Source organism: Peromyscus californicus, unplaced genomic scaffold (genome assembly GCF_007827085.1).
Source record: "Peromyscus californicus insignis strain IS unplaced genomic scaffold, ASM782708v3 Scaffold_4__1_contigs__length_199733344, whole genome shotgun sequence".
Lineage (NCBI taxonomy): Eukaryota > Metazoa > Chordata > Mammalia > Rodentia > Cricetidae > Peromyscus > Peromyscus californicus.
In genome coordinates this window covers 23,787,910-23,815,555 of record NW_026294562.1, presented here as the reverse complement: position 1 = coordinate 23,815,555, position 27,646 = coordinate 23,787,910, and the positions used below count along the sequence as shown (strand labels likewise).

The 27,646-nt window shown below is 42.7% G+C and overlaps 1 protein-coding gene across 1 annotated transcript in view; it reads left to right on the top strand.

Moving 5' to 3' along the window:
* Positions 1–27,646, top strand: part of Plce1 (phospholipase C epsilon 1) — a 300,119-nt gene that overhangs the window by 13,919 nt on the left and 258,554 nt on the right. Inside the window, 1 exon segment of the mRNA XM_052713591.1 lies at positions 25,187–26,711. Within this exon segment, the coding sequence (XP_052569551.1) occupies positions 25,509–26,711 (1,203 nt within the window). The 5' untranslated portion in view covers positions 25,187–25,508.

Below are 27,646 nucleotides of genomic sequence, written 5' to 3'. Positions count from 1 at the left end.
ACTAAATCCCTGTATCTTGACTCATGGGAAAAACATTTCTATTACCACTACTTTCTTTTATAAAGCATTTCCACTCTCACTTTTTTCTTTCTGCAGACTTTTTTTTTTTCAGTTTGAAGGATTCTGAAGGTAATGGCTGGTTGGAACTGAGCAGCATCTTCCAACACAAAAAAGTAGACTGTGTAAGGAAAGGGAACTGCTTACCTTGTGCTAGTTCTCTTTAGCACAGAGGCTCGTGGGAAAACTTGGGTGAATGCCCAGGTTGTCAGATGTTATGGTATGAGGAAGCTGTGCAGGTTCATGTGGAGTAACTAGTTCTCATAAATACTTCATTATTGATTTATTGCTTTGTTACTCTTTGTAATAGAGCACTACTGTGGTGGTTTGAATAAGAATGACCCCCACAGGTTTATATTTGAATGTGTAGTCACCAGAGAGTGGAACTGTTTGAAAGGATTAGGAGGACTAGGGGGTGTGGCCTTGTTGGTGGAAGTATGTCACTGAGGGTGGGCTTTGAGGTTATAAAACCCAGCCCAGTGTCTCTCTTTCTGACTGTTGATCAAAAGGCAGCTCTTAGCTACTGCTCTAGTGCCCTGAGTGCTGTCATGCACCACCCCACCATGATGATAATGGACCAAGTCTCTGAAACTGTAAGCAAGCCCCCAAATAAATGCTTTTTTAAAAATTTGAGTTGCCTCAGTCATGGTGACTCTTCACAGCAGCAGAACAGTGACTAAGACAAGTACTTTGGGTGCTGCTTCTGAAACGATGTTTTCTGAATGTCTCATTCTACATCCAGGATTTGCCTTCAGTCCTTTCACATTCCAGGAAGGGAGCCAGGGTACAAATACCTAAAAATTTCAAATGTCCTTACCAAACATCTTAGTTCTAGCTTAGTTTTAAATGGCTTGAGGATAGAGCAGGATCTCTGTCCTAGGGTGGGGAGGAGGCAGGCTGTGACTTACTTAAAGGAAAGGTCATCCTCCTGCCGGAGAAGTGGATCAATCCTTAGAAAGCTTGGAGATTAGTTGGCCAGGTAAGAAGGGTGGCTTTTGAAGCCTTCTCTTTTCTTGTGTTAAGGGTTTCTCACATTTGTGATACATGATGATTCCAAAGCTGGCTGCAGCCTCTGCCTCACGCCTGGGCTCCAGAGCTGCCAATCAAACTGCCATGATGCATCTCTCCAGAACCAATATCCCAAATTGAAGTAGTATCTCCCCAGTGCTGTCTCCCCTGTACTCTGCACTGTAGGAAGGCAGCCTTTACCAGCTGGTTTGCTGAAGCTGGACCCTCACTCCCACTAATACCTTGCTTTTTACCACTGAGAGTATTTCCTGCTGAGCTCTCACCATGCCCCACTGCTTTGCATCTGGACTTTTGTCTTTTCCTATAGGCTCCATGCTGGGGAAGATTGGCAGGACTCTTCCTGGCTGATCATCTGTGTTTCCTCCAGCATTACCCCAGATGGAGCCTGAAACAAAGATCCTCAGTAAATACTTGCTTAATTGTACAAGTGGTGATTCCTGCATATTCTACCTCCTAAATATCTCTCTAGTCAGGCAGGCCTAGATCTGATCCAGCTCTGTAGCTTCCTGACCCCCTGAAGCTATTGTAAAAATTATTTTGAGATAACAACTAATTTACAAATCAAGCTAGTTTTAATCTATATGCATCCATCTCTGAATTAGTAGAATGGGTATAGTTATAATACCTGGGTCTTGGGATCTTAGGGTTGTGTTGAGACTAAGTGAAATAGAGTATGTAAAATTTACTGTAGTGTTTAACAGGGTGTGGTCCATTGTTATAAAAGTAAGACCCACCTTGGGGTGTAGAACTTCATCAGCACAGCATAGGGGGTATGTGCTTTATTTTTGAGAAGGCGGGGATCTGTGAAAGGTCCAACCATATGCCATAAAAACCATATGCTCTGCAGTTATAATATGGGCTCACATGAAAACCCAACCACTTAATAGCTTCAAGACTTTTCAAAATTTGACTAGTGATTTTCAACCTCGGTCTCAAAATAGCTAAAACTGGGGCAACAGTACCTATTACTAGGGCTTATTATAAGGTAGAGAATGGCGTCTGTGCTAGCTACCTTTCTGTTGCTTGATAGAATAACCTGACAAGAAGCAACTTAGGGTAGAAGGGGGTTATTAGCATACAGTCCCCAGGAGACCCCGTCCATCAGGGATGCAGTCTATCATGGCGGGGAAGTCACGACAACAGGAACAGGAGCCAGCCTGGCAACCAGGAAGCAGAGAGATCACATTTTGTCCAGCTACAGGAAACAGAGAAAAGGAAGTGGGCTAGGCTCTAAAGCCACAAATCCCACCCTCACTGAAGCACTACTTTCAGCAGGACTTTATCTCTCAAAAATTCCACAGTCATCCCCAACAGCATGCCACCACTGAGAACCAAGTGTTCAAATGCTCATCCTATGGAGGACATTTCTCTTCAAACCACCACAGCATCTAAACTTTTTTTCTTTTTCCATTTTCATTTTTTTTTTGTCATCTTCTTTATTCTAGTGAAACACTCCCAGGTTGCCTGTGTCCAAAGTCTTGTTCTTGGCCAGCTGAGACATTTTCATCAGACACTTGGTTGAGGTGTAAAGTCGTATTTCCCAATGTGTCCTCTACTGGGGAGATAGCTAATAAAAGAGGTGGCAGAGTGACCTCAGTGGGCTGGAACGTTGGTCCTTCATCCAGGAAGATGTTTAGTGGGTGTATCAAAGCAGCCAAGAGCAAGGAGACCACTTGAAAGTAGTCTAGTCCATGGCTTCTTAAACTGTGAGTCATGGTCCCATATGGCGTCATATAACTGAGTGTAGGAGTAACAAAAAATTTGGCCACAATAAAAAGTTTTTGAACATTCAACAACTATAAATTAATTTAAAATCAAATTTATAATGGATCCAAGGTATTTCTGGCAGTGTTTGCCCGTGTGTAGGCCTGAGCACATAGCACTTGCACTTTGCACTGGATATGGCCTCACACCACACACCACCAATCAATGGTGTCAACTCAGCTCTAACTCAGATTGCAACGTTTTTACTGCATGTACAAAGCTTGCTCCTTTTATGGAAATACTATTATTATCATTTTGTTCCAGTTTTTTTGAGACAGGGTTTCTCTGGGTAGCCCTGGTTGTCTTGGAACTCACTCTGTAGACCAGGCTAGCCTCTAACTCAGAGGCCCACCTGCCTCTGCCTCCTGTTTGCTGGGATTAAAGGTGTGCGGCACCACTGCTAGGCAGGAATATTGTCTAAGAAAAGAAAAACTTTCAGTATTTCCCTGCTGTCGTTCCTTAGTATGTAATTATCAAATTTGTCTACCTTTGGACAGTGTTATTGTAGAGTGTTTGATTTTAAATATTGCTGTTTGAATTGAGATTGACTAAGAAAAAGTTAAATGAATTTTAGCTTGAGAGCAGGATAAAATTGCAGGATAAAATTTTGTGCGGTGGCACTGTTATTTATTAAGCAGGGCTGTTTACTGTGTGAGAAAAGCCACAGGGCATAACACAACCCACCATAGGAGTTTATTAAGAGAAGGAACAGAGGGGAATGTGCTTAGGCCTGTGAAGATTGTGCAGGGAGAGACAAGGAGGAGGAGGAAGAGGAGGAGGAGAAGTCTGCAACTTGCTTTTTATGGATTCCCCTGCACATGCGCATATGGACGCACATAGCTACGCCACACATGTGCATAGATTGTGTGATCACGCTGCATACAAATTACATGACCATGCAATGCACAGATTTGTAGGATGTAAGGCCCCGGGATGACCAAGCCTCCTGCCTGGCTACTGGACAGCACATGCGTGGCCGTGTAGATGAGAGAGTAGCCAGCAATTCCAACAAGAATTTCCTACAATTTCTGAAATGGCTCTAAACAAACTTCTGCCATTATGAAATATATAAGATGTGTGTGTGTGTGTGTGTGTGTGTGTGTGTGTGTGTGTGTGTGTGTGTGAAGCATTATTCTCAGCTTTAGTGATTGTAAGAGTAAAATACCAGTTAACTCCAAAAAATGTTGAAGATGCTCTATGTCCTGTAATATCCAATACTTGGCTAATATTGAATTCTTTGTGCAAAACTAATATATCAACATCCATCTCATTCGTATGCAAATTTGGTTTAATCTTTACTAAATGGTAAACTTGAATGTGTCCCAAAGCATTTCTTTCTTTGACTGATTTGTATGCCTGTTTGATATACATATATTCCTGAGATCTTGTGAAAATTTCTTAGGTAAAAAAGGATCATGAATGGAATGGAGATGTAACCAACCTTCTTATTAAATAAGAAACACAGAACCAATGCAAAGAAGAAAGCCAAGAGGTCAGAGCTAAGAGCTAAAACCTTACCCTTCCTCCTGCGGTGGTCCTACCTCTCCGAACCAGAGCTACCCCTGTGTTAAAGTCTTTATATAGAGTTCCTGTCCTGCCTTCTCATTGGTTGTAAACCCAACCACATGACCACCTCGTCAGGGCCTGTCTGTATAGGCCTCCAGGTTTTCTATGATTGATATTGAAATTAAAGGCATGTGTATCCAATACTGGCTGTATCCCTGAACATACAGAGACTTACCTAGCTCTGCCTACCAAGTGCTGGGATTACAACTGCCCTGCTTTCCTATGGCTTGCTAATAGCTCTGACCCCAGGCAACTTTATTTATTAACAATGGAAGTGCTTAGGAAGCACTGGTCTAGTGTGAAAAGAATGTGTCCCAGGGTGGGGTCATTGGCAACAGAAAGCAGTTAACAACGGGGAAGAACTTTTTAGATAAATCTGAGGGTGACAATTAGCAAAGTATTTGGGAATGGGGACATGGATAAAGAAAGGCCAAAAATGACTGGGAAGTGTTTCTCTGCATTCCTGGGGAAGGGTGCCAATCCAGAGGAGTAAAGAAGTTAGGTGGAAGAACAGAATCCTGAGCGAGGACTCTGGCCTTGTGCTGGTGTGCCGGCTCCACTTGGCAGGAAGTTGGGAAGTGAGGACTGCTGTGAGGGAGAGGCTGTTTCTGGAAAGAGGCATTTGGGAGTCATCCATGGAGGTGATAGTTGAAGCCGTGTGTGGGAGTGGACGGGGTGGTGCAGGAGTGGCCCTGCTATTTGCAATCATTAGCGATGTTGGCCTTCACTTGAGATAAAAAGGATAAACAAATGCTTGCTGAAGTAGGAAATCATTCTACTGCCTTCCCAGTTCTGTCTAACTCATTAAAACCAAGCTCTACAGGAGAAACAGTTCATACAAGAATTTCAGGTTTGAAAAAACTATATTCCTGATTTATTTTTAATCACAGAACAATATGTGAGTGTATTCTTATTCATGAAGAATATAAATATTATACATAGCATACCAGTCTCAAATTAATCCTTACCACATCCTGGTTTCTTTTTCAAGTGTGGCTACTGTGCTGCCATTTGGTGGGCATTCTTAAGGACTTCTCTATGTGTTTATATTGGTGTGCACACATACACATAAAGACACACTTTAGGCTTTCATGTAGCTGTATTTTGTTTTCTACTAATGAGTTCATGGTGTATTTTGCTCTCAGTCTATTTATATTTTAGAGTGTGGCCGTCCTGAGATGTAGCTCAGTGAGTTGGCAACGTGTTTGTTTGTGTGCTGACTAGTTTTATGTCAACTTGACACAGGCTAGAATCATCGGAAAGTGAGAAAATGCCTCAATAAGATTGTGCATTGTAGTTGGGGCCATCCCTGGGCTGGTGGTCCTGTGTTCTATAAGAAAGCAGGCTGAGCAAGCCATAAGGAGCAAGCTAATAAGGAGTGCCTCGCCGTGGCCTCTGAATCAGCTCCCACCTCCAGTTTGCTGTCTGAGTTCCTGTCTTGATTTCCTTCAGTGACGAACAGTGATGTGGAAATGGAGACCAAATAAACACAAGTTGCTTTTAGTCAGGATGTTTCACACAATAGACTAAACTAACTAAAATACCTAGCATGTGCAAAGCTGTTGATTTGATTTCTCTACATGACAAAACAGTAAATAGAGGTATAAAAACAAAATGAAATAAAAGGAATTTTAAAGGTAAATTTATCCAGTCTCAAGTTGTTAAAATAACGAAACCTGCCATGCTGGGTATGAATGTGCCATTGTATTTGCTTACTTCCCTATGGGTGGAAGACACCTCATTTCCAACTGTTTTACTCCTTCTTTCTACAGGAATTCATTCCCAGCTGCCTGTAGAGCAGGTCACTGTGGAAAAGAGGAAGGCAGGACTTTATAAGGTACCTGGGGCAGAAAGAAGCACACAGGAAGAAAGGAGATGAGCAGTGTCACTTTTTGAGGTTGCTGAAGGAGCTGAAAGGAAGATTTGAGGATGCGAAATAGATGGGAGGGCCTGAACCATTTGTGTGGGTTTTGCAGTGTACAAACATGAATGCCTGAGATGGACTCTAATTATTACCTGTTTACATCTTTTTTTAAAGATTTATTTATTTATTATGTATACAGAAGAGGGCACCAGGTCTCATTACAGATGGTTGTGAGCCACCATGTGGGTGCTGGGAATTGAACTCAGGACCTTTGGAAGAGCAGTCAGTGCTCTTAACCTCTGAGCTATCCCTCCAGCCCACCTTTGTACATCTTAGACCCATCACATCTAAGGGTCCAACTACTAATATGCCATCAACTTTTGTTTGTTTGTTTGGTTTTGGTTTTTTGAGATCCTGGAACTTGCTCTGTAGTCCAGGCTGGCCTCGGACTCACAGAGATCCGCCTGCCTCTGCCTCCGAGTGCTGGGATTAAAGGCGTGCGCCACCACCGCCCGGCTGCCATCGACTTCTTAAAGCTGCTGGCTGTGTTCACCCTTGACAGGACACTCCCTTTGTCCAGAAGCTGGAAGTGTTGGAGGTTTTCGGGAGAAGCCCGGAAGAGGAATGTGCTGATGAGATGTGGTACCCTACCTCCATCCCCTAGTCCACACCAAAGCTGGGGAAGGTTGATTTGAAGACTGGGGAGGTCTGAGATACTTCTTTGTGTACACATGTATGATTTGTTCCATTCCTCTGGAGTGCTTGGGATTGGAGCAGCTCCAGCAAAGACTGCTGGGAAAGGAGATGACGAGCCTGCACGTTCTTTGTCTCGGTTTGATAACATACTCTAGCCGTCTGTTTCTGCCTCTTTCTGCTGTCCCAGCCTTTTATCTTTTGAATCCTAGCACATCTTGAGCAGATTGGGTACATTTTTTTATGTAAACCACCAGGGCCTCCATTTTCTTCCCCTTTATTTCTGATGTCTCCTCCTGGGATTTGGAAATTCCATTGGGTGCTAATCTGCAGGGAGTCTAGCTGGTTTCTCCTTTCTGCTGGAACCCTGCTCTGCCAGGCTAGGGAAGCTGCTTGGTGAATAGTCCTGTGGGTGATTCAGAATTATCAGCATATTCCTTGTGGATCAAACCTGGCTGGAATTTCTCTCCCTCTCTCTGTCTAGTTCTCTATTCGTGGCCTGTCCCAACCCAAGTCCTCCCTGCTAGCAGATGAGTGAACTCTGGTTTGCCTTAGTGTCCTTTGCTTCTACTCTAGCCAAACTCCACTCACCCTCTGGACTGATAGACTAATGAATGGGTCCTTTGTCTGCATAGCCTCCGCCTGTGTGTGTGTGTGTGTGTGTGTGTGTGTGTGTGTGTGTGTGTGTGTGTGTGCGTGTCTGCCACAGCCTGCAGGAGCGTGTCTGCTGCTTTCATCTCCAGGTGCATGTTCCATCCCGTTGCTCTGCCTAGGGCTTCTCCTCCCCACAGCATGCAGGGTACTCTGGCAATAAATGCCCAATGCTTTCAGTGATCAGTGCTCTCCTCCTTAGGGTAGGGTGCTCCCTGATCCTTACTCCACTTCCCTCTGAGCTGTAACCTCAGGTGAGGCGTGGATCACTCTAGACAGTCCTCTGTGCCTGCCCCGGGCCAGATTCCCCCTGTTGAATCAAGTTTTCTGTTTCAGGCATGTCTTCCCCATTGCACAATGTCACTTCTCTTTTTGGGCCGAGCCCGAAACATCGTGTAGTCTGTGGCCTCAGTTCATACTTGTTGAACACTGCTGACCGGGGACCACGAGCATCTTTGTGGCCTTCCTCTAGGTTTGCCCCCCTGGCAGATCCCTGACTTCAAAAGCATAGCTTGCTATATTTTGAGGCTCACATTGAGAAAGCTCCTCCCTCCCTTGGTACTGATCGAGGTTCATTCTGTTTGGATGGTCTGCAGGTAGATAGTGTTCTCTGTCTAGAAAAAGTGGAGAAGCAAGGAGAAGACTCACCCCGGGGCAAAGTCACAGAGAGAGACCGCCAAGGCACATGGGGTTTGGCAAACAGCCCTTCTTTCTCCTGAAGCACAATGATCCTATTGCTGTGTGGCCTCTTTCCCTTCACCAAGCACCTTGGCGTACTCAGTCTCATCCATCCTTCCCTGTGAATCACTCTGTGAAGTAGAAAGCTCTCATTATACAAAATGCAACAGATTTGGCTGCTTGGTTTGTTTATCCTACAAGCAGCCATTGAACTTTTGAAGGAAGTCCTGGTTCTAGTCAAGGCAATCAAGTAAGTGACACGCATGTAAATAAATAATTTCCAGTGGTGGTGGTATGCACCAGGAACACGCAGGCAGAGTGATGCTGTAGACACTCGTGGGGAGGGGCTGCTTTCCCAGCAGGCAAAGCGCTTCTGAGATGACAGTTGAGTAGAGGTCAGAGGGTGAGATGGAGTGAGTCAGCTGATGCCCAGGGGTGTGGCTGAGGTCCCAGGATACAACCTGCAACTGGAGCCCTGGAGAGAGCTTCGTCCGCAGCATCCTTTCCTGCTCTTCTCTTCTGTCTTTACCATGTTCGTGGACACCCATGAGTTGTGTCAAAGACAAGGTTTGGATTTATCGAACACTTCAGGTAGGCAAAGCCTTGGAAGCTCTTACTAAGCACAGACCCCAGACTCTGAATTTGAGTATGTCCAGACAGTCTAGAATGAGGGGTGCCACTTGGGGGACTCATGTGGTTTTACTTGTGTTATGGTGCCTCCCTTGACCCCTTGAGGTTACATTTCTCTCTTTCCAAGTCATCAGAGGTGTCTCAGAGACACCTTTCCCAATGTAGTTGCTAAAAGATTAGTATCCTGACATTTTTTTTTTCTAAGTGTGGCAAAATAAGTAAAATTTAACCTTTTAGCTATTTAGAAATATTCAGTTTGGTGGCATGCGTATATTCATGTTATTGTGCAGTTACAGTCATATAAAACCTTCCTTATCCACTTCCTGTTCCCCCCACCCGCGTCCTTCCCTGTCTCTTTGTCTTTCCTTCCTTCATTATAGCCCAGGCTGGCCTGCAACTCTAGATTCAAACTCACAGCAATCTTCCTGCCTCAGCCAGCTGAGTACTGGGATTATAGGTATGAGCCACCATTGACAGCACCCTTAACATTCATCATCCAAACTGAAACTCTGTACTCATTAAACAACAGCTCCCTGCCATTTTTTAAGCCCACATGAGTGGTGAATAACTGTCATTTATGAAACCCCTTCCCTGATGGCAGAGCCTCCCAGTGCTCAGTGCCATGCCCTCCAGTGCAGCCTGAAGAACACTAGAGTGAGGATCATCTGGTGGCAGTAATGGTGAGGAATGGGAGCCTGCTACAAGTGCCGTCTTCCTTCCTCTGCCTCAACCAGGCTCTCTTGGGTTCCAGCCACATCGTCAATTCCTCTACAAACTGTGCCTGATGTAAATGTGAGGGTCATTGGTCTCAGGTTTGTGGGAAGAACAGTGGGGGAGATGATTCATCCTGTAAGGAGGTGGTAACTCAGAACAGGCTGCTGGGGAGGCAGCTGCCTGGATTCGACTTTCCACTTTAGCCTTTGTGGGTAGCTACATGACTCCAATTTGCTCAGTCTCTCTACACTTCGGTCTTCTTGCCAGTTGGAAATTCTAATAGTGACATGTTGCCCGTGAAGGATGAATAAGATCAAACACGTGAGGTACTTATCATGATACTTCATGAGGAGTGAAGTCGTTTTTCAGAGAATATTATTTAATTTTTTTCATTTTGTTAGCTTTTTAGTTAGCATACACAGTTCATTATAACAGTTTCACACATGTGTAGTATTATGCCTTATTCCCGTCCCTCTGTCCTCCGCTGTCTCCCTCCCCACTTGGGTTGATCCCTTTCTTCTCCCCAAGTAGTCCATCCTTATGCTTCCATATATTCCTTTACCCTCTCCTCTTCCCTTCTCCCTACTCCCTTCAGACTTCTTCTCCTTCAGGTCACATACACACACAGACACACACACAGACACACACACACACACACACACAGATACACAGACAGACACAGACACATAGACACAGACAGACAGACAGACAGACAGACACACACACACACACACAGGAGAAAGCATGACATTTTGTCTTTCTGGGTGTTTTAGTTACTTTTCTCATTGCTCTGACCAAATACCAGACACAAAACAGTTTAAAGGGGAAAGGATTATTCTGTTTTGCAGTTGAAGGGAATCATTCCATCATGGCAGGGAGGACACAGCAGGAACAGGAGGTTAACTGGTTACATTGCACCCACACTCAGGGCCTTAACAGGAAATGGGGTTGGGCCATAGAGCATCAAGTCTCTGGCCACCCATTTCCTAAAGTGAGGTTCCACCTCCTCAAAATTCTTCAACCTTCCCAAATAGTACCACCACCTGGGAACCACGTGCAAACATACCAGCTGATGGAGGACATTTCACATTCACACCACAACACCAAATCTGTTTTATTTGGTCACCATAATGCTCTCTAGCTCCATTAATTTTCCTGCTGAATAAAATTCCATCATGTGTATGTACCATAGTTTCTTTATTCATCTGTTGGTGGGCATCTGGGTGCTTGTGCATCTTGGTGTGACGAATAGTGTAGCAGTCATCACAGATGTATAACCATCTCTGTGGCATGCCAACTTGGAGTCTTCCAGGAATATACCCAGGAATGGTATAGTGGGGTCATATGGCAGTTCTATTTTTGGGTTTTTGAGAAACACTCATATTGTTGGTCATAATGGTTACACCACTTTATATTCCCATTAGCAATATGTAAGGGGCTCCCTTCCCCCACATCCTTGTCAGCATGTGTTGTCTTTGTTTTTTTCTTTCTCTCCCTGTCTCTCTCTGACTCTCTGTCTCTGTCTCTTTTTCTCTCATGTGTATTAGACACTTTTCTGTTGTTGTGATAAAATACCATGACCAAAAGCAAGGGAGGTAACAAAAGGGATTGTTGTGGTCTATGGTTCAAGAGGGATAGAGTCCGTCATGGCAAGGAAGGGATGACAGCAGTCAGTGATTGCATGTAGCAGAAGCAAGAAACTGACTGATTACATTTTCATCCACATACAGGAAGCAGGGAGGAAGAAAGGGCAGGCTACAAAACCCCAGAGCCTGCCCCCAGTGATCCACCTCCTCCAGTAAGGCTCCACATCCTAAAGGTTCCATAACTTTCTGCAACAAGCAGTGCCCACTAAGTGGGGACCGAGTGTTCAAATCCATGAGCCTATGGGAGGCATTTCTCATTCAGAACACCACATTGTGTGGGCATGAGTGTGTGTGTGTGTGTGTGTGTGTGTGTGTGTGTGTGTGTGTGTACATGTGCATGTAAGTGTACTCTCCACGTTATTTTTTGAGACACAGTCTCTCACTGAATGTAGAGCTCATCAAAGTGTTAGATTGTCTGGCCAGTTAGCCCTGTGGGTCTTTCTGTCTCCACTTCCCCAGTGGAGACAGCCAAAATTAATAGTTGTCTATGACCACACCCAGCTCTTTACGTGGGCATGGTGGATCTGAATTCAGGTCCTCATACTTGCTCAGAAGGTGTTTCCCCACAGGATCATTTTCCTAACCCCTGTTGTTAGTTGTTTAATGATAGCCATTTGACTGGAGTGAAGCAGAATTTCAATGTCATTGTTTGTTTGTTTGTTTGTTTTAGACAGGGTTTCTCTGTGTTACAGTCCTGGCTGTCCTGGAACTCGCTCTGTAAACCAGGCTGGCCTTGAACTCACAGAAACCTGCCTGCCTCTGCCTCCTGAGTGCTGGGATTAAAGGTGTGCACCACACTGCTTGACTAGAATCTCAATGTCATTTTAAATTTGTGTTTTCTTGGAGATTAAGGATGCTTTATAAATTTTCAAATATGTACTGGCTATTTGTATTTTGTCCTTTGATAACTGTTTATTCAGTTTATTAACTAATTTATTAAAACTGTGGAAAGACTTCCCATGAATATGGATTAGAAGAATTAATATTGTGAAAATGTCCATATTATCAAAAACAATCTACAGATTCAGTGCAAACCCCATGAAAAAAACTCCATGACTTCTTCACAGAACCTGAGATAACAACCGCAAATTTTATGTGGAATCATTAAAGACCCTGAATAATCAAAGCAATCCTAAGCAGAGAGGTATCACAACACAGTTTAAGATCAGTTTTAAATTACACTGTAGAGTTATAGTAACAAAACCAGTACGGCACTGGTCCAGAAATGGACACATAGATTAATAGAATAGAATTGAGGACCCAGAATAAACTTACCCATCTACAGCCATCTAATCCTCAACAAGGGTGTTAAAAACTTACATTGGAGAAAAGATAGCCTCTTCAATGAATGATGCCACAAAAGATGGTTGGTTATCCACATGTTGAAGTCTGAAACTAGATCTGTATCTCTCACCCTGGACAGGGCAGCAGGTAAGGTCATTCACTGCTGTAGAAAAAAAAAATATGCCTACAGTTCAGAGGGTAGAGTGCTTTTTGTTTTGAAGGATACATTTTTATTCTCTGAGAATTTCATACATGCATATAATGTATTTTGATTGTATTTCCCTCTAGCCCTCCCCCGAATCCACCCTTTATCCCTCCCAACTTCATGTCCTGTGTTTGTTTGTTTTTTCCTTGGTGACTTGAGTTCAGTTTGTGCTGCCCATACACTCATGGGTGTGTGGCCATCCACCGACTTTCCCTCTCCCAGGGTGCTGTTCTTAAAAGTCTTTCCCGAGATAGATTCTGGTGTGACTAGCAGTGGGGCCTGTATTGCTGGGCTGTGGGAAGTGAGGAATGAAATGGGTGCTGGCCCCTGTCCTGGACACCTGGTACAGTCTCACTGGGAACAAGGACCTTTAGTGTTGTCTGAGAGTGTTCTGGATGTTTGGATTCTGAAATAGTTTGAGAAGGACCCTCATAAACTCTGATCAGAAAACCTTGATAGAATGCAGCTTGGCAGGAAGAAAGGTAGAGGGGCTTGGGAGTGATGGACAGGACACAAAAGATGTCACTAGTCCAGACTCAGGGAATTGGGGCTGGACCACCTTGAGTGAAGTGGATGTCTGTTGGTAGATGGGACAGGCTAGCCTTGGTCACATCAGCTCCAACTGTAGCTTCTCCTAATTTAATATTTAATATGTCATCTGAACCTAGCAAATATGCCTTTGATGAATATCAGTTAAACAGTGTGTGTGTGTGTGTGTGTGTGTGTGTGTGTGTGTGTGTGTGCAAGCATGTGCAAGCCAGAGCTCAACCAACTTCAGGTGTCATTTCACAGCCACTGACCACAACCACTTTTTTTTTTTTTTTTAAGACAGGGTCTATAACTGTGACCTGGAACTTACCAATTAGCCTAGGCTAGCTGACCAGTGAGTCCCAGCAATCTGCCAGCCTCTGCCTCCCCATCACTGGATCACAAGTACATGCTACCACAGCCATCATTTTACAGGAATACTGGGGATTCAGCTATTATCCTTAGGCAAGTGCTTTACCAACTGAGCTGTCTTTCCAGGCCCCATCAGAATACTTTTGTGGAACATTTGTACTCATTTCCTGTTATATGGTCTGACACAAATTATTCAAAAAATAGTTGTTAGTCAGTCACTTAGCTGGGCACAACGTTGGTCTTAACTACCTTACAAGGAGGCAGGAGGATCCCTTGAGCTCAGATAGTAGGCTCCCTTTGGGACCAGCCTAGGCTACAGGACAAGACTCTGTCTCAACTTTAAAAAATATATTGTATGAGTGAATGAGTGAATCATAACTGTTGATTGTCCAATGCTTGTAAGAAATGTGGGAACCTGTTATAACTTCAAAGAGGAAACAATGTTTACAAACACAAAACAAGTGAACCTGTGTGTGACTTTAGGGAGGCAAGGCAGTGTGATTTTCCATGATCTCCTGCTCTTGAAAGGGGCATTTATAACTTTGGTAAAGAAATTGTTGCTGGGTGGTGGTGGTGGTGGTGGTGGTAGTACACGCCTTTAATCTCAGTACTCAGGAGGCAGAGGCAGGCAGATCTCTGAGTTTGAGGTCAGTCTAGTCTACAGAGCAAGTTCCATGACAGCTAAGGCTACACAGAGAAACTGTCTCAAAAACAAAAACAAAAACAACAACAACAACAACAAAAACAACAGCTCCCTAAATTCTCCCCTCAAAAAACAAAAAGAAAAAGAAAGGGAGTGTTGGTGTTTCTGCGGATTTTATTATACCCCAAACTATTCCTTTAGAGAATATAATGGCATTATCTACTACCATATCTAGAAATATAATGCTACTGTTTATGGGGATTGTACATGTTTAGGGGGAAAAATAGAAGGAGGATATAATATAGTCAGTATTATGGGTAGTATCTTTCCTTTCACCTATCAGGTATTTTTGTGTTGTTGTTTGTTTTAAAAAATTTCTGCAGTAAATATGTACTACTTTTATAATTTGTATAGATTTCTTTTTTCTTTTGTTAAGAAATTAGTATGAAATGTGGTAGAATAGCTTTTTAGAAGCTGCCTTAAAAAATTAAAATCCCTGGCACTGTATAATCACGATTGCTATTTGAAATAATGGTACTGAAAGCAACCATATTCCCCATACTTCCTAGATTAGGAGCCTAGTCTTCCTAGTCACAACATGATTAACTTGGCGAGGAGCCAGCACCACCCAGGGGTTGGGATTTGCTGCACCCTAGCCCCATCTCCCCACCTACCTCCTGGTTACCCTGTCCCCCACTTTTGCTGGAGCCTTGGGATGGACCTGAAGGCTGGCGGCACAGGCTGGAGCCGCTGGCTGACTTCAGACTGTGAACTCTGCAAACAGCTCTCTGTATATTTACCTTGGGGGTTACACCATCTTGAATAATAGCAAAAGTGCCAAAGTGTTAGCCTGAAGAGGAACAAACAAGAGACCCCAAACAAAATAATAGGAACCCCCAATTTCATCGCCTCTTCTCCCCAAGTCAGGTAAGAAGTATGAATAATGTTGCCTCTCGTCACAGAGGCACGCAGCTAAAGTGAACTTTGAGTTTTAACGAGGTGTTCTATTTGCATTTTTAACTGTACTCAAAACAAGCCGTGAAAAATGACATCAACTGCTTGAGTCAGCTGTTGGCCTGGGCATCCACCCAGCACTTGAGGTCATTGGTGGCATCCATGAGCAGCAGGAGCAATTTTTTTTTTTTTTTTTTTTTTTTTTTTAGCTTGTTGACTAGAGGGTCCCTCAATGCCTTCACTGGTGCTAGCATTAAGTAGAATACGGGTTTGAAGTAGAGCATGGCTCGAAATGGCCATGTAATGCACTAAATATGAGGGTTAAAATGCCTCCCATCTGCCAGGGCCTTGTGGGAGAGCTCCCATGAGACTGAGGAGTTATTTAATCTGGGAAATATCTTGTTTGGTGTGATGATGAAGTATAACTTAGGCATCGCTCATCGGGGACCCACAGTAGAGGGTTGAGTAGGCACAACCATGAAGAGAAGTTTGCAGAAGCCGGTTCCTACCTTCTTTTGATGAAATAGGGATCATCTTACTGAGAAACTGTAATGTGAGAGCATGCTAGAGGAGAACAGTTCTGTTGAATTTATCTCATCCAGGCTGAGTTTTCATCACATGTATTTTTAATTCTTTGGAAGACACTCAGAGTAATTGAAGAATGACTTGTAAGAATGCTAGCTTGAAGAAACATTCAGCAAATGGGTGTGTTGATGTTACCTGTCAATTAATTAAAAGTAACTTATAATAGGAACCTGTAGTTATACCAGGGAATTGGTCGCAGCTGGCTGCTGGGGAAGCTCATGGGATGTGTAATGCAAAGCCTTTAAGGTAACAGTTTTGGGCCCTTCCTGCTTTTTATTTCTCTTCAATGTCTGTGTTTCCAAAATGTGCCGCCTTACCCAGGGGTGGGAACTGTCCGGTGCCTGTTGAGTTCTGCTGCCTCTGCTGAGATTATGCTCTGAAAGGACAAAGTGATAACCATGGTCTAAAGCCTGTCCAGAAGCTTCTGTCTATCTCAACTGTAAGAAATGACTGGGACTTCACTCTACTCTGCTATTTTTTTCCCCTGGCCTTCCTCATTAGGGTAGGCCCTTGTCAAAGCATATGCCACACTCTGAGAGGTACCCCCTTGTTGGCTCCAGTCCATGCTGATCTCTGCCATTCCTATCTCTGTGTTTTTGCATTGCAAGTTATACACACACGAATAGCCACAGCCCGTGTGTGCATTACTGAATGGAATAACTCCCCGTGCTCAGGCTGTCTGGACTGTAACATCTGGTAATTTATGGCATTAGCTCATAATTACTACATAAATAACTATGTAGTAATTTAAGTTTGTCCTGTATACAGGGATTATGCCTCTCCTTGTCAACGTGTGTGGGACTTCACAATGTGCTAGTCACTGAGTAAGCCCTTAGAACTTTCAGAGTCATTTGGTTGCCTTACAGTATAGGTTAAAGAAAACAATTACATCCTAGTAAACAAATGATCTACACGCAGCAGAAAGTGAGCAAATATTTGTTGAGCCTTTATAATTATAATTCTAGGTAGTGATTTAAATGAAAGAGACATGATTCCACATCAGGATGCATGAGATAACTCTAGAAAGTATTCATTGTGATGAGAAGAAAAGATACTATTTTTTTGAAGGATTATTACTTCAAAGGTTAATTGTTAGGGTCACATGAGAAACTAATATTTTTTTTTCCATTTTATAGATGGAAGATCCAAGGCTTAGTGAGACTGAGTTGTCCAAGATCAGTCTGTTAAGCAAGTGGTAGAGGCAGGCTCTGAAACCTGTTGTGAGAGCCTTTAAAGATTTCAGCACAATATTTTACAGTTAAGCAGGTTGCTTGCAGTTTGTCGTGGTTTGAATGAGAATGGCCACCACAGGCTCATGTATTTGAATGCTTGGTCTCTGTGGTTGATAGAACTGTTTGGGGAAGAGGTGTGTCACTAGGGGGTGGGCTTTGAGGTTTCAACAGCCCATGCCAGGCCCAGGCTTTCTCTCTTTCTGTCTCCAACTGTGGATCAGGATGTAAGTTCTTAGCTACTCTGGGTCTTCTGGAAGATCAGCAAGCATTCATGACTGCTGAGCCACCTCTTCAGTCCCAAGTTATTGTAGTTCTTAAAAAAAAATTATTCAGCAGTTTGTGGCTGCTGGGGTTGGGGAGGGAGTCAGTTTTCTTTTAGGATGTGGCCCTTTGTCGGTTACTCATGCTCTAGTAGATGGCTCTGTACACACACACACACACACACACACACACACACACACACACACACACACTAGCAACACTAACTGGACTCTGTGGGTTTTTAAAAAGAAAAGAAGAGTACATGAAGTTGGAAGGAAGACGCAGCGTGCTGGTTCTCAAAGGAGTTGGAGGGGAGGAAGTGGGGAATGGTTTTGATCAGAACACATTGTATCCGTATAAATAAGAAGCAATAAAACCATTCCAAATACAAGACCCTTATCAGGTAAATATATTTTAAAATCTGTTCCTTTTCTGTGGCTTTTCTTTTTAGTTTTTTAAGTTTTGAGTAAGCCCATTTCATCTTTTCCTCACCTTTATGGTTAGTGCTTCTGGTGTCCTAAGAAAGTCATGTGTGTCTTAATGTCATTAACTTCCTTCTGGAAGTTTTGCCATGTGGACGTTCTCTTTGAGTCTGTGTTCCATTGTGAGTTAACCTTGTGTATGTTGGGGTATAGTGGGTCACAATCCAATGCTGGAGATGAGTCCCATGAGCAGTGTAGCACTGAAATCCCATCCTTCTCTTGACTTCAATCTGGATGCTTAAGTTCTTATTATTTCTGAGGAGATGTCTGTATTTACGAGAAGGACTTCCTTTCCTTGTGACTTTTTACAACTGAGATTTAACTTAATATGGACAACCTTTTTGTGAACCTCTAATTTGATTTTTTGGCAACTCTATGAGTTAGAAAGTACTTCTGTGGTATTCTCATCTACATATCAGCCAACTCCTCAAGGCTAACATACACAGACTATAAAGTCTGGGTATCTGGGTCTTTGGGTCAGAAATCTGACATTTCAGACTGAAAGATTTCTAATGGAGAATGTTAAAGCCATGAGGGGTTAAACCTCTGTGGTCTTGGACAAGGACCCAGATGAGTACACCAGTGCCTTGGGGGAATGTTTCAAAGCTTTATTTCCTGTGAGTTATGGAATTTCCATCGTAATAGTTCAGAGAAAGGAGGTCAAGAGGGAGTGGAGCTGCAAATACTTGGAAGAAGAAACAGTGGGGACTGACTTGTACCATGCAGTGTTTGTGTGTGGGCATGTGCACATTGTACCCACATGCCCTGTGTGCACGTGACGGAGAAAGGGAGGACAGACTCAACGAAAGCACAAATTCCTTCTTTAATCTCTTTGCATAGTGAGCCTGGGGGAAGAGAATGTGTGAGCAAACAACTGTTCCCAGGTTGGCTGTCTGTCATCCACAGACATTCAGAGCAACTCTGTAAAGATGTGAGACTGTTAAGTTCTGCTTCCATCTTTCACGATCGCCTTAGTGTTTTTTCTCATGATGGTGAAATCGATGCGTACCTTTCACTTTGATTGAATAAAATGTTCTCTTGAGAACTTCGGGCGAGCTCTCAGCTCTGCATTGGGTACTCCCTTCCTTTGTCTTGTGTTGTGTGTACTGCTCCCTCTATTCAGCCTTCTTTTCTCTCCATGGCTATAAATAATTGCTATCTTTCTGTAAAGTCCCAGCTCAAATCCCCGTCTGTCAAATCGTTGCTGGTCTTCTGGTCAAGAGCCATCTGAACTATGCACACTGTAACAGGTGCAAAACCAGACAGTTTTCTGATAACTAAGGTTTATTTATTTACTGGTGTATCTTTATTGTGCATGGTGCTGGGTTTTTTAACAACATTTTCCTACGAGTATGTAACATACTTCATTTAATTCTCATGTTCATCTCATCACCTAAAACTGCTGTTTCTGATCCAGCCATCACATCTTTCCTCAGACTAGCAGAGAAGAATAAGGAGGGTCGGAGAAGGACACACTCTGTACCTTTAAGGACATTTCTCAGAAGTTGCAAACCATTTTTGCTTATATCTCATTAGCTGTAACATAACCACATGGCCACATTTAGCTATAAGGGGTAGCTATAACCCTCCCTGAAAATCAGATATTATGTTATTGCGGATAACTATGAGCACAGATTTCTAGAGAGAGAAGGGACCATGACTAGAACTCTTTGCCACCCAAGGTGATATAGTGTTGTTACAAATATTAAATGGTATATGTGTGTGTGTGTGTGTGTGTGTGTGTGTGTGTACATATACTACAGTTTGAAAATGTTTTACACACAGTACATGTTCTGTTAAGTATTAGCCATTATTAAATTTGATAGACAGCCATCCATTCACTCAACCTATTCAGCAGTGCTGAATGATGCCGCTCCATTGAAATCCCTCTACCAATATCTAAAGAAGGCTATCATCAAAGATGGTTCCCCCTTTGTTAAACAGCTCTACAAGACAGGGAATTCTTTGTTAGTCTGGGCCAAAGACTTCCTTCCTAATAATTCATGGGCTTTGGCCCTTACCCTGCCTTTGGAGACAATATGAAACAAGCCTTTATTCATCTTGAGACTTCAGATAGGCGAAGACAGTGATCAGGACTCCCACTTCATTTTTTGGCTCTAAACATGCAGCTCATCATCTCATTATTTATCTGGCACAGGGTTGGTGAGCCTCTTTTATAAAGGGCCAGATGGTAAATATTTTTGGCTTTGTGTACCACATGGTCTGTGTCACAACTTCCCAACTCTTCTGCTATAATGTAAAAACAGACATAGGTATGACGTAAATGAGTAGATGTATCTGTGTGGCAGTAAAATTATATTTATAAAGTCTGGTGGCAAGCCAGCTTTGGGCCTCAGGCTGTAGTTTTCTACCCCCTGTTTTAGCCCATGAAAAACCATGAGCACCATTACTCTTGGCTGATATGCCCCAATTCTGAAGCTAAAATCTTCCTCTGTGTCATTCCCCAATTCTTTATACCTTTTATCTGTTTTTCTTATCTTACTGCTTTGTCTATGATTTCCAATGCAGCTTGTATCTCCATAGCTTTGCTCTGGTTATTCATTTCCCTAATCATACTCTCTATCTCCAATAAATCTCTAGCTTAGACATATTACCTTGACACACACACCCCCTATTACATAGCCTAAGGCCATACATCCCTTGAACTCTCATGGGGTGGTCCTTTTCTAGTCTTCCTCATGAACATGTCCATGTTAAAAAAATGAATCTTATTTTACATCCTTTTGCTTTTCATATCTGCTAAGAGTATGGTCCACATTTCGGTGCTTCTAATTTTGTTTAGATAATATTATAATGCTCACTGTAACTTTAATTCTAATATTACTTGACCGTATCTTTTGAAGTCAATCCAGGTCTACCTAAGAGGGTCTAGATAGAAATTAGTATTTGTTGATTGGCTCACCAATTTTGACATATATAACACAGATGTTTCTTCCTAATATTGATAATTCAAGAATGATAGCAATAGGTGGTCACAAAACTGATATTCAAGGAGTTAATTCCGGCTATAAAACAGAAATGAAACCCAAGCAGAGCTGGTAAAGAATATGTGTAAGGTTGTCTTGTGAGAGCAAACTCAACACCAAGCCACTGCCACAGCAGAGCTGGTCAAGAATATGTGTAAGGTTGTCTCGTGAGAGCAAACTCAACACCAAGCCACTGCCACAGCAGAGCTGGTCAAGAATATGTGTAAGGTTGTCTTGTGACAGCAAACTCAACACCAAGCCATGGCCACAGCAGAGCCACTGAGCCTTGATTGTCCATTCTTTGTAGAAAAACACTTTTCTTCTGACTTGGTATCTTTCAAAGCATTTCATTCACAACCTTATTTTTGAAAGCAATTTTATTTCTATTTTGCCCGTGAGAAACTCAAACCTGACCGTAAAATATTTACCCGAGGTCCCAGACCCTGTACTTGCCATTCTAGTTCATTTCAATTCGCATTGCGCTTCTCTGAAAAGTATACTGCATCTCATCATTTTGCTGACTCCTTCTTGTCTTTAATAACGCAGCTCAATCATCATCATCTCCAAGAAGCCCACTGTGGAAATTAATCCTGCCTCATGCCCACCATCTGTTTTAGGTGTTCTTCCTCAGTGTTGACACAGCACTGGGTGTAACATACCTTGACTGGTAATTTATTAGCTCGTAAAGAAATCAAGGACAAGATGCTTGCCTCATTTCATTCTGCACTCAGTAAACATTTGTTGAAAAAAAAATGGAATATCCTGAGATGGTGCCAAGCCTGGGGAGTCAGTTCCCCGCGATGTTTCTCATTCCTGAATATAGCTGGAAGCAAAACAAAGATCAGTGCTTCAGTGGGCTGTCTATAATCTCCAGCCTTCCGAAACAAACTCAAATAAAAGACAGGCTACTCCCATCAGCCGTGTGTCTTTCTAAACACCAGAACCTGAACCCCTGAGGTCTCAGACTGGATGGAGGAGGAAACAGCACAGTTCATGGTTAGGAGAAGTTTCTGGAGTCACGCTTCTTAGATTTGAATCTTGTCTCCATCATTCCCATCAGTTGACTTAGCTTTTTCGGGCCTTGTTTTCTAGTCTTCCAAATACAGAGAGCAGAACTTTCTTGTATTATCTGTTGCTGTGTAACAATCTACAGCAAAATTTATGGCGCAAAGCAATAAACATGTTTTATTCCCTGTAACTCTGTCCTTATGAGTTTGGGAGAGGGCCTATGTGGTTGAGGCGCTCTTGTGAGGTTGCAGGTGCTGTCTGCAACGGTAATCATTGGAAGCCTTGACTGAGGCTGGAGGAGTCACTCTCAAGATGACACACTCATGTGACTATCAGCAGGGACTGGCTAACAGCAGCTGACCTAGAGCAGCATGACCTGTTGGTCTCATAAGTCCTCAAGGTTACTTCCCCTATGTCCTGTATGGTAAAAGGAAGTCACTAGTGTATCCCATGCCCTACCTTTCGTAAAGAAGAGTATCAAAAGCATTTGTTACTTAAAAGTCCTCACTTTTACCTCACAGGGTTGAGTGCGAATGAACTGAGATATTAATTGCACTGTACTTAGCGTAAGACTTAGCAGCAAAAATGTTTGTTCCTCTCTCCTACCTAGAATTACTTACCCTTTTCATAGATGAAAAAAAACAAAAAAACAGAAACAAAACATGGACCAGTTGTCAATTTGAAGGCTTTGGAAAAAACAAACAAACAAACAAAAACCAAGCAAACAAAAACTCTTTACTAGAATATAGCAAGGACCCTGAATCCAGATTAGTGACCTAACCCATTAAAGTTGTCTGTAGCATTCTTGAAATAGAAAGCTGTTTATGGATACATACTTTGATTTTTTTCACTCTTTTAAGAAAATTTGGCGTTATAATATAATCACAACATTTCACCCTTTCCTCTCTTCAAACCCTCCCACATCACTCCTCTCTGCCCTCTTTCAAATTCATGGCCTCTCTTTTCGATGTTATTGTAGGTTTATTTGTATATAGAAAATATAACCTGCTCAGTCTGCACAGTGTTATTTGTATGTATGTTTCCAGGGCTGAGCACTTGGTATTGGATCACCAATTGGAAGGCTGTTTCTCCTGCTCTCAGTGTTCCTAAGCTGTCTATGGCTCTTTGAGTAGGGTTGGGGCCTCATGGGCTTTTCTCTACCTGCCTTGGTATGTCTAGTGTTGTCCTTGTTCAGCTCACGTTTAGGGAGTCATGTTGGTAGGTGTCCTTGGAAAAGAGTGACATCCATGTGACAAGGAGAGAAAGGCAGCCCAGCTGGTGTTGGCAGTGGGTAGTGACCTCAGAAGAGTTGCCTCAGGAGGAGGGGCTGCATCTAGGAAGAAAGGGTCTACTTATGATGGGCACTCTCTGGTCCCAACATGCCTGAAAGAGCCGTGCTAACAGCACCTTCCACATCCCATAGAAATTTGTTTGACTCTCTCTGTTAATAGGGTTGCACGCAGGTGCTGGCTGTCCACCCCACAGTACAATGTGCAACACAAGGAAGAGGTTCAGTAATTTGATTGAAGAAAAAAGATTAAGTCATTAAACTAGCTAAGTCACTTAAAATACTGCAGTGTCATAAGTCATTCTTTTATGTCTACTCACATTAAACTGAACAATTTCTTACTCAAATGAAACCAAAGGGATATTTTCCTTACATGTGTAACTTGAAAGGGTGGGGGAGGAGAGACTAGAAATGTTGACTAAAGATGCACTTTGTAATGTTTAAATCCACTGTTGGTTCCCTTTTTGTCTCATCTCTTGTTTACTGTTTGGTTTTATAAATGTTTAAAATTGACTGAAGGGGCTGGAGAGATGGCTCAGTGGTTAAGAGCACCAACTGCTCTTCCAGAGGACCCAGGTTCAATTCTCAGCACCCACATGGCAGCTAACAACTGTCTGTGACTCCAAGATCTGACACCCTCACACAGACATATATGCAGGCAAAACACCAATACAAATAAAATAAAAATAAATAAATTTAAAAAATAAGTAAAGAAAATTGACTGAATTTTAAATGTCTTTAGTTTTAATGCTTTTTTTCTAAGTGATTGCTTTAGGATTCAGAATGTACATCTTTAGTCTACCTTTCTGTAGCCATATAATGATTCATGTAGAAATAACCTTATAGCATTACTGTTCCAAGTCCCTTCTCTTGACCTCTGCCATCTAGAAATCTCACGACACACAGTTACTATTTTGTTTTAAATGGTCAATTATCTCACTAAGTGATTTAAAAAATGAAAAAAAATCATGCATATATTTAATATGTTTAGGCTATTTGCTCCTTTTAAAAAATAATTTTTGTCTTTTTGTTTTATGTGCACTAGTGTTTTGTCTGCATTTATGTCTGTATGAGGGTATCAGATCACTTTGAACTGGATTACAGACAGTTGTGAGCTGCCATGTGGGTGCTGGGAATTGAACCTGGGTCCTCTGGAAGAGCAGCCAGGGCTCTTAACCATTGAGTCATCTCTCCAGCCCATATATATATATATATATATATATATATATATATATATATATATATATATATATCTCCAGTTCCTTTATATAGCCATGTCTAGAATTTTCCTTCTGCACAAGAGCCTTCCTTTATTACTTTCTGTAGTTAGCTCTGCTACTTGATGAATTCTTCCGGCTTTGCATGTCTGAAAAAGGTCTTACTTCGTTTTCATTTGTAGAAGACATTTGCTGGGTATAGAATTCTACTTAACAGCATTTCTTCTTACCCTGCTCTTCCCTTGCTTGCCCCGTTGATGACGAGAAGTGTCTTGTGTTATCTTTGCGGCTCTCTCTCGTTTCATCGCCCAGCTCCTTTGGCCTTCCTGAAGCTGCGGCTTTTTCTCTTCTGTCCAGACAGACCGTTGGGTTCTGCTGCCTGGGCCTGGAGACTCTAAGCAGTGAGCTCAGCTCTTTACACTGCGCTCACTTCATTTCTCTCTTGATTCTGCTGTCAACATTCTGTTTGGACTGTTCACGGTGCGAAAACCATTATTTTTGTCTTTCTCTTTTTTTGCTTAGACTTTATTTAATGCACCAGGATAAATTGGATTCTTCATACTCTTCCATCGCCCCCCCTCCCCCCGCCCCACTTCGGAAGCAGAAGTTTTGAATTGTCCAGTCAAAGTGATAAATGCTTAAAATATTAAAACTAACTTTTTGATTGTAAAACTCTCTCCTCGGAATTGACCTGTATTTTTAAATGCTTAAAATATTAAAACTAACTTTTTGATTGTAAAACTCTCTCCTCGGAATTGACCTGTATTTTCTATTAACTAAAAATTATCAACTCCCTTTAAAAACCTATCTAATGCCATAAACGTTTGATGTTATTTCTTTTCTTATAGGGAATAGAAAACATCCAAACTGGATTTTTAAAACATTGCACATTAACAATAAACCACAAGTCGCAAAATGTGATCCTGAACAAAATGCTTCTGAAAAATTAGCTTCGAGCAACAGAGGAACGAAAACTGACCTGCTGTTTTGAAACACTGGTCTAAAGCAAACTGTTCTAGTAGGAAATTTCAACTGGAAAGTTCTGTTTGGCTCTTAATATGAAAGGAACTGTCACCTTGTTTCTCCCAAAGACCAGGATTAGGTGAGATTATCTTGACATGGTCACCAGGGAAGGGAACCCAGAGGAGTAACTGAAGGACGCTGGTCAAAATGACTTCCGAAGAAATGGCAGCTTCCGTCCTCATCCCTGTGACTCAGAGGAAAGTGGCTTCCGCCCAGTCAGCAGTGGCAGAGGACAAGAGTGAAAAGGTCTCAGACGCTGGCGCTCCAAAGGCACGTGCCGGCATGCCGAGTGGCCAGATCCCTCATACCATCTCACAGTGGAACAAACCCAAGGCCGAGCCTTCTACAAGTGATTTGTTCAAGGTCCTCTCAATAGCAAGTGGGGAGATAATGAGTGATGAGAACCACAATGAAAAGTGCTGGGAGCAAAACCTACCGGATTCTGTGAGAAACCGCGCCATGAGCGGCAACAGCTCATTGCAAAGCCACCAGTGTGGCCTTGCTCAGAGCCAGCTTTGGGAGGCCTGTGACTCTGTCACCGAAGAGGACCTGCGTTTGCAAACTGGAATTTCTTCTCCCCTGGAAAGGAAGGCGTTCCCTGGACTTCAACTGGAAATGGATGACCCTCCTATGGATGTGAGCCCTTTGGGAAACGAGCCTGGAATCATGGAGACCAGCGGACCTCACCCTGACAGCAACATGGCAGTATTTCATTTCCATTATGAAACTGACAGAACAATGTCGGACGCTTTTCATACCCTGTCAGAAAAGTTAATTTTGGATGACTGTGCAAATTGTGTTACTCTTCCTGGGGGGCAGCCGAAGAAAAATTACACGGCGTATGCTTGTAAACTGATGGAACCGACAAAAAACTGTGGCAATAAGAACGGGCAGCTGCAGTGTGATCATTGCAGCTCGCTGCGTGACGAGTACCTGTGCCTGGAAAGCTCCTGCCGGCGGCAGCCCCACGTCCTCTGCTCAGGCGGGGGACTCTGCAGGGAGGGTTCTACTCCCAGGCCACCGGCCAAGACTCTTCTGGGCCCTTTGGAGGAGTTCTCTGACAGCTGTGAAGATGGAGACGATTTCTTTAAAAGCAAGAAGGAACGGTCCACTTGGTTAGTCAGAAGGTTTTGTAAAAATGACAGGGAAGTTAAGAGGTCTGTGTATACTGGGACAAGAGCGATTGTGAGAACCCTGCCTTCTGGCCACATCGGGCCAGCTGCTTGGAACCATGTTAATCAGAAGAGAGCAAGGCTCTTAGGGCCTTTTGGGGATTTAATGGAACCTCTGTCAACAATGGACGTAAGGCCACGTGGGAGCCAACGTCTGCCTGAAGCCCAGTGGTGTCTGGTAAGATTCTGCGTTTCTTTTATCACTTTTCCTCCCTTCCTTCATTTCCTCTTTAGGAGTTTTTAATATAGGGTCTTACTGCATAGGTCCTACATAGGCCTGGAACTTCCTATGTATACGGCCTAGCTTGTTCTTGGACTCACGACCCTCTTGACTTAGCCTCCTGAATCTTTAGATGATAGGTATGTGCACCTGTTTCTTTCCATTATTTCATTAAACTTGACTCTTTTTTAAAAAAATCTGAATTTCTGTTGCTTTCCTTAAAAGATAAAGCAAGACCTGTCAAAATACGGTTCTTAGAGGAATCATTTATAGTTATTGGGAAATAGATATTCCAATTGATAGGTCTCAGGTCTAAGTTGACTCTGCAGCAATATAGGTCATAAAATATACACAGGCCTATGTAGCGAGTGGAGAAGTTAGAGATTTTCTGATGACAGAAAAATGCCTTTGTCCATTAGCTTTGGAGATGCATTCCCAAGTCTTTTTCGTGCTGTGCGATCCACTGTGGCCTGTAGCTTTACAGACGGAGTTTAAATCTTGAAGCTTCCACTTTATAGCCAAAGGTCTTTCCTTTCTTCTCTCTTAGACTATGTGTGTGTGTGTGTGTGTGTGTGTGTGTGTGTGTGTGTGTGTGTGTGTGTTCCGTGTACCCCTTCAATGAAGCCAATGTACTTAAAATAATACTTTAAATGCACCAAATGAAATTAAAAAACATTAATAATGGAGAAAATTGTGTTGACTTACATTTATGAGACACAAGATGTTTTGAAATTGTGAGACGGTAATTTAAATGCATCTTTATTGACACAGGACCATCATTACCTGGAAATGTGATAGCTAACTGAATTTCCAAGCAGTAAGGAATGTAAGAAGTGTATGACTTGCTTGGGACTTCCTTAATTTCAACATTGTAAGCCTCATGTTCTAGGAAA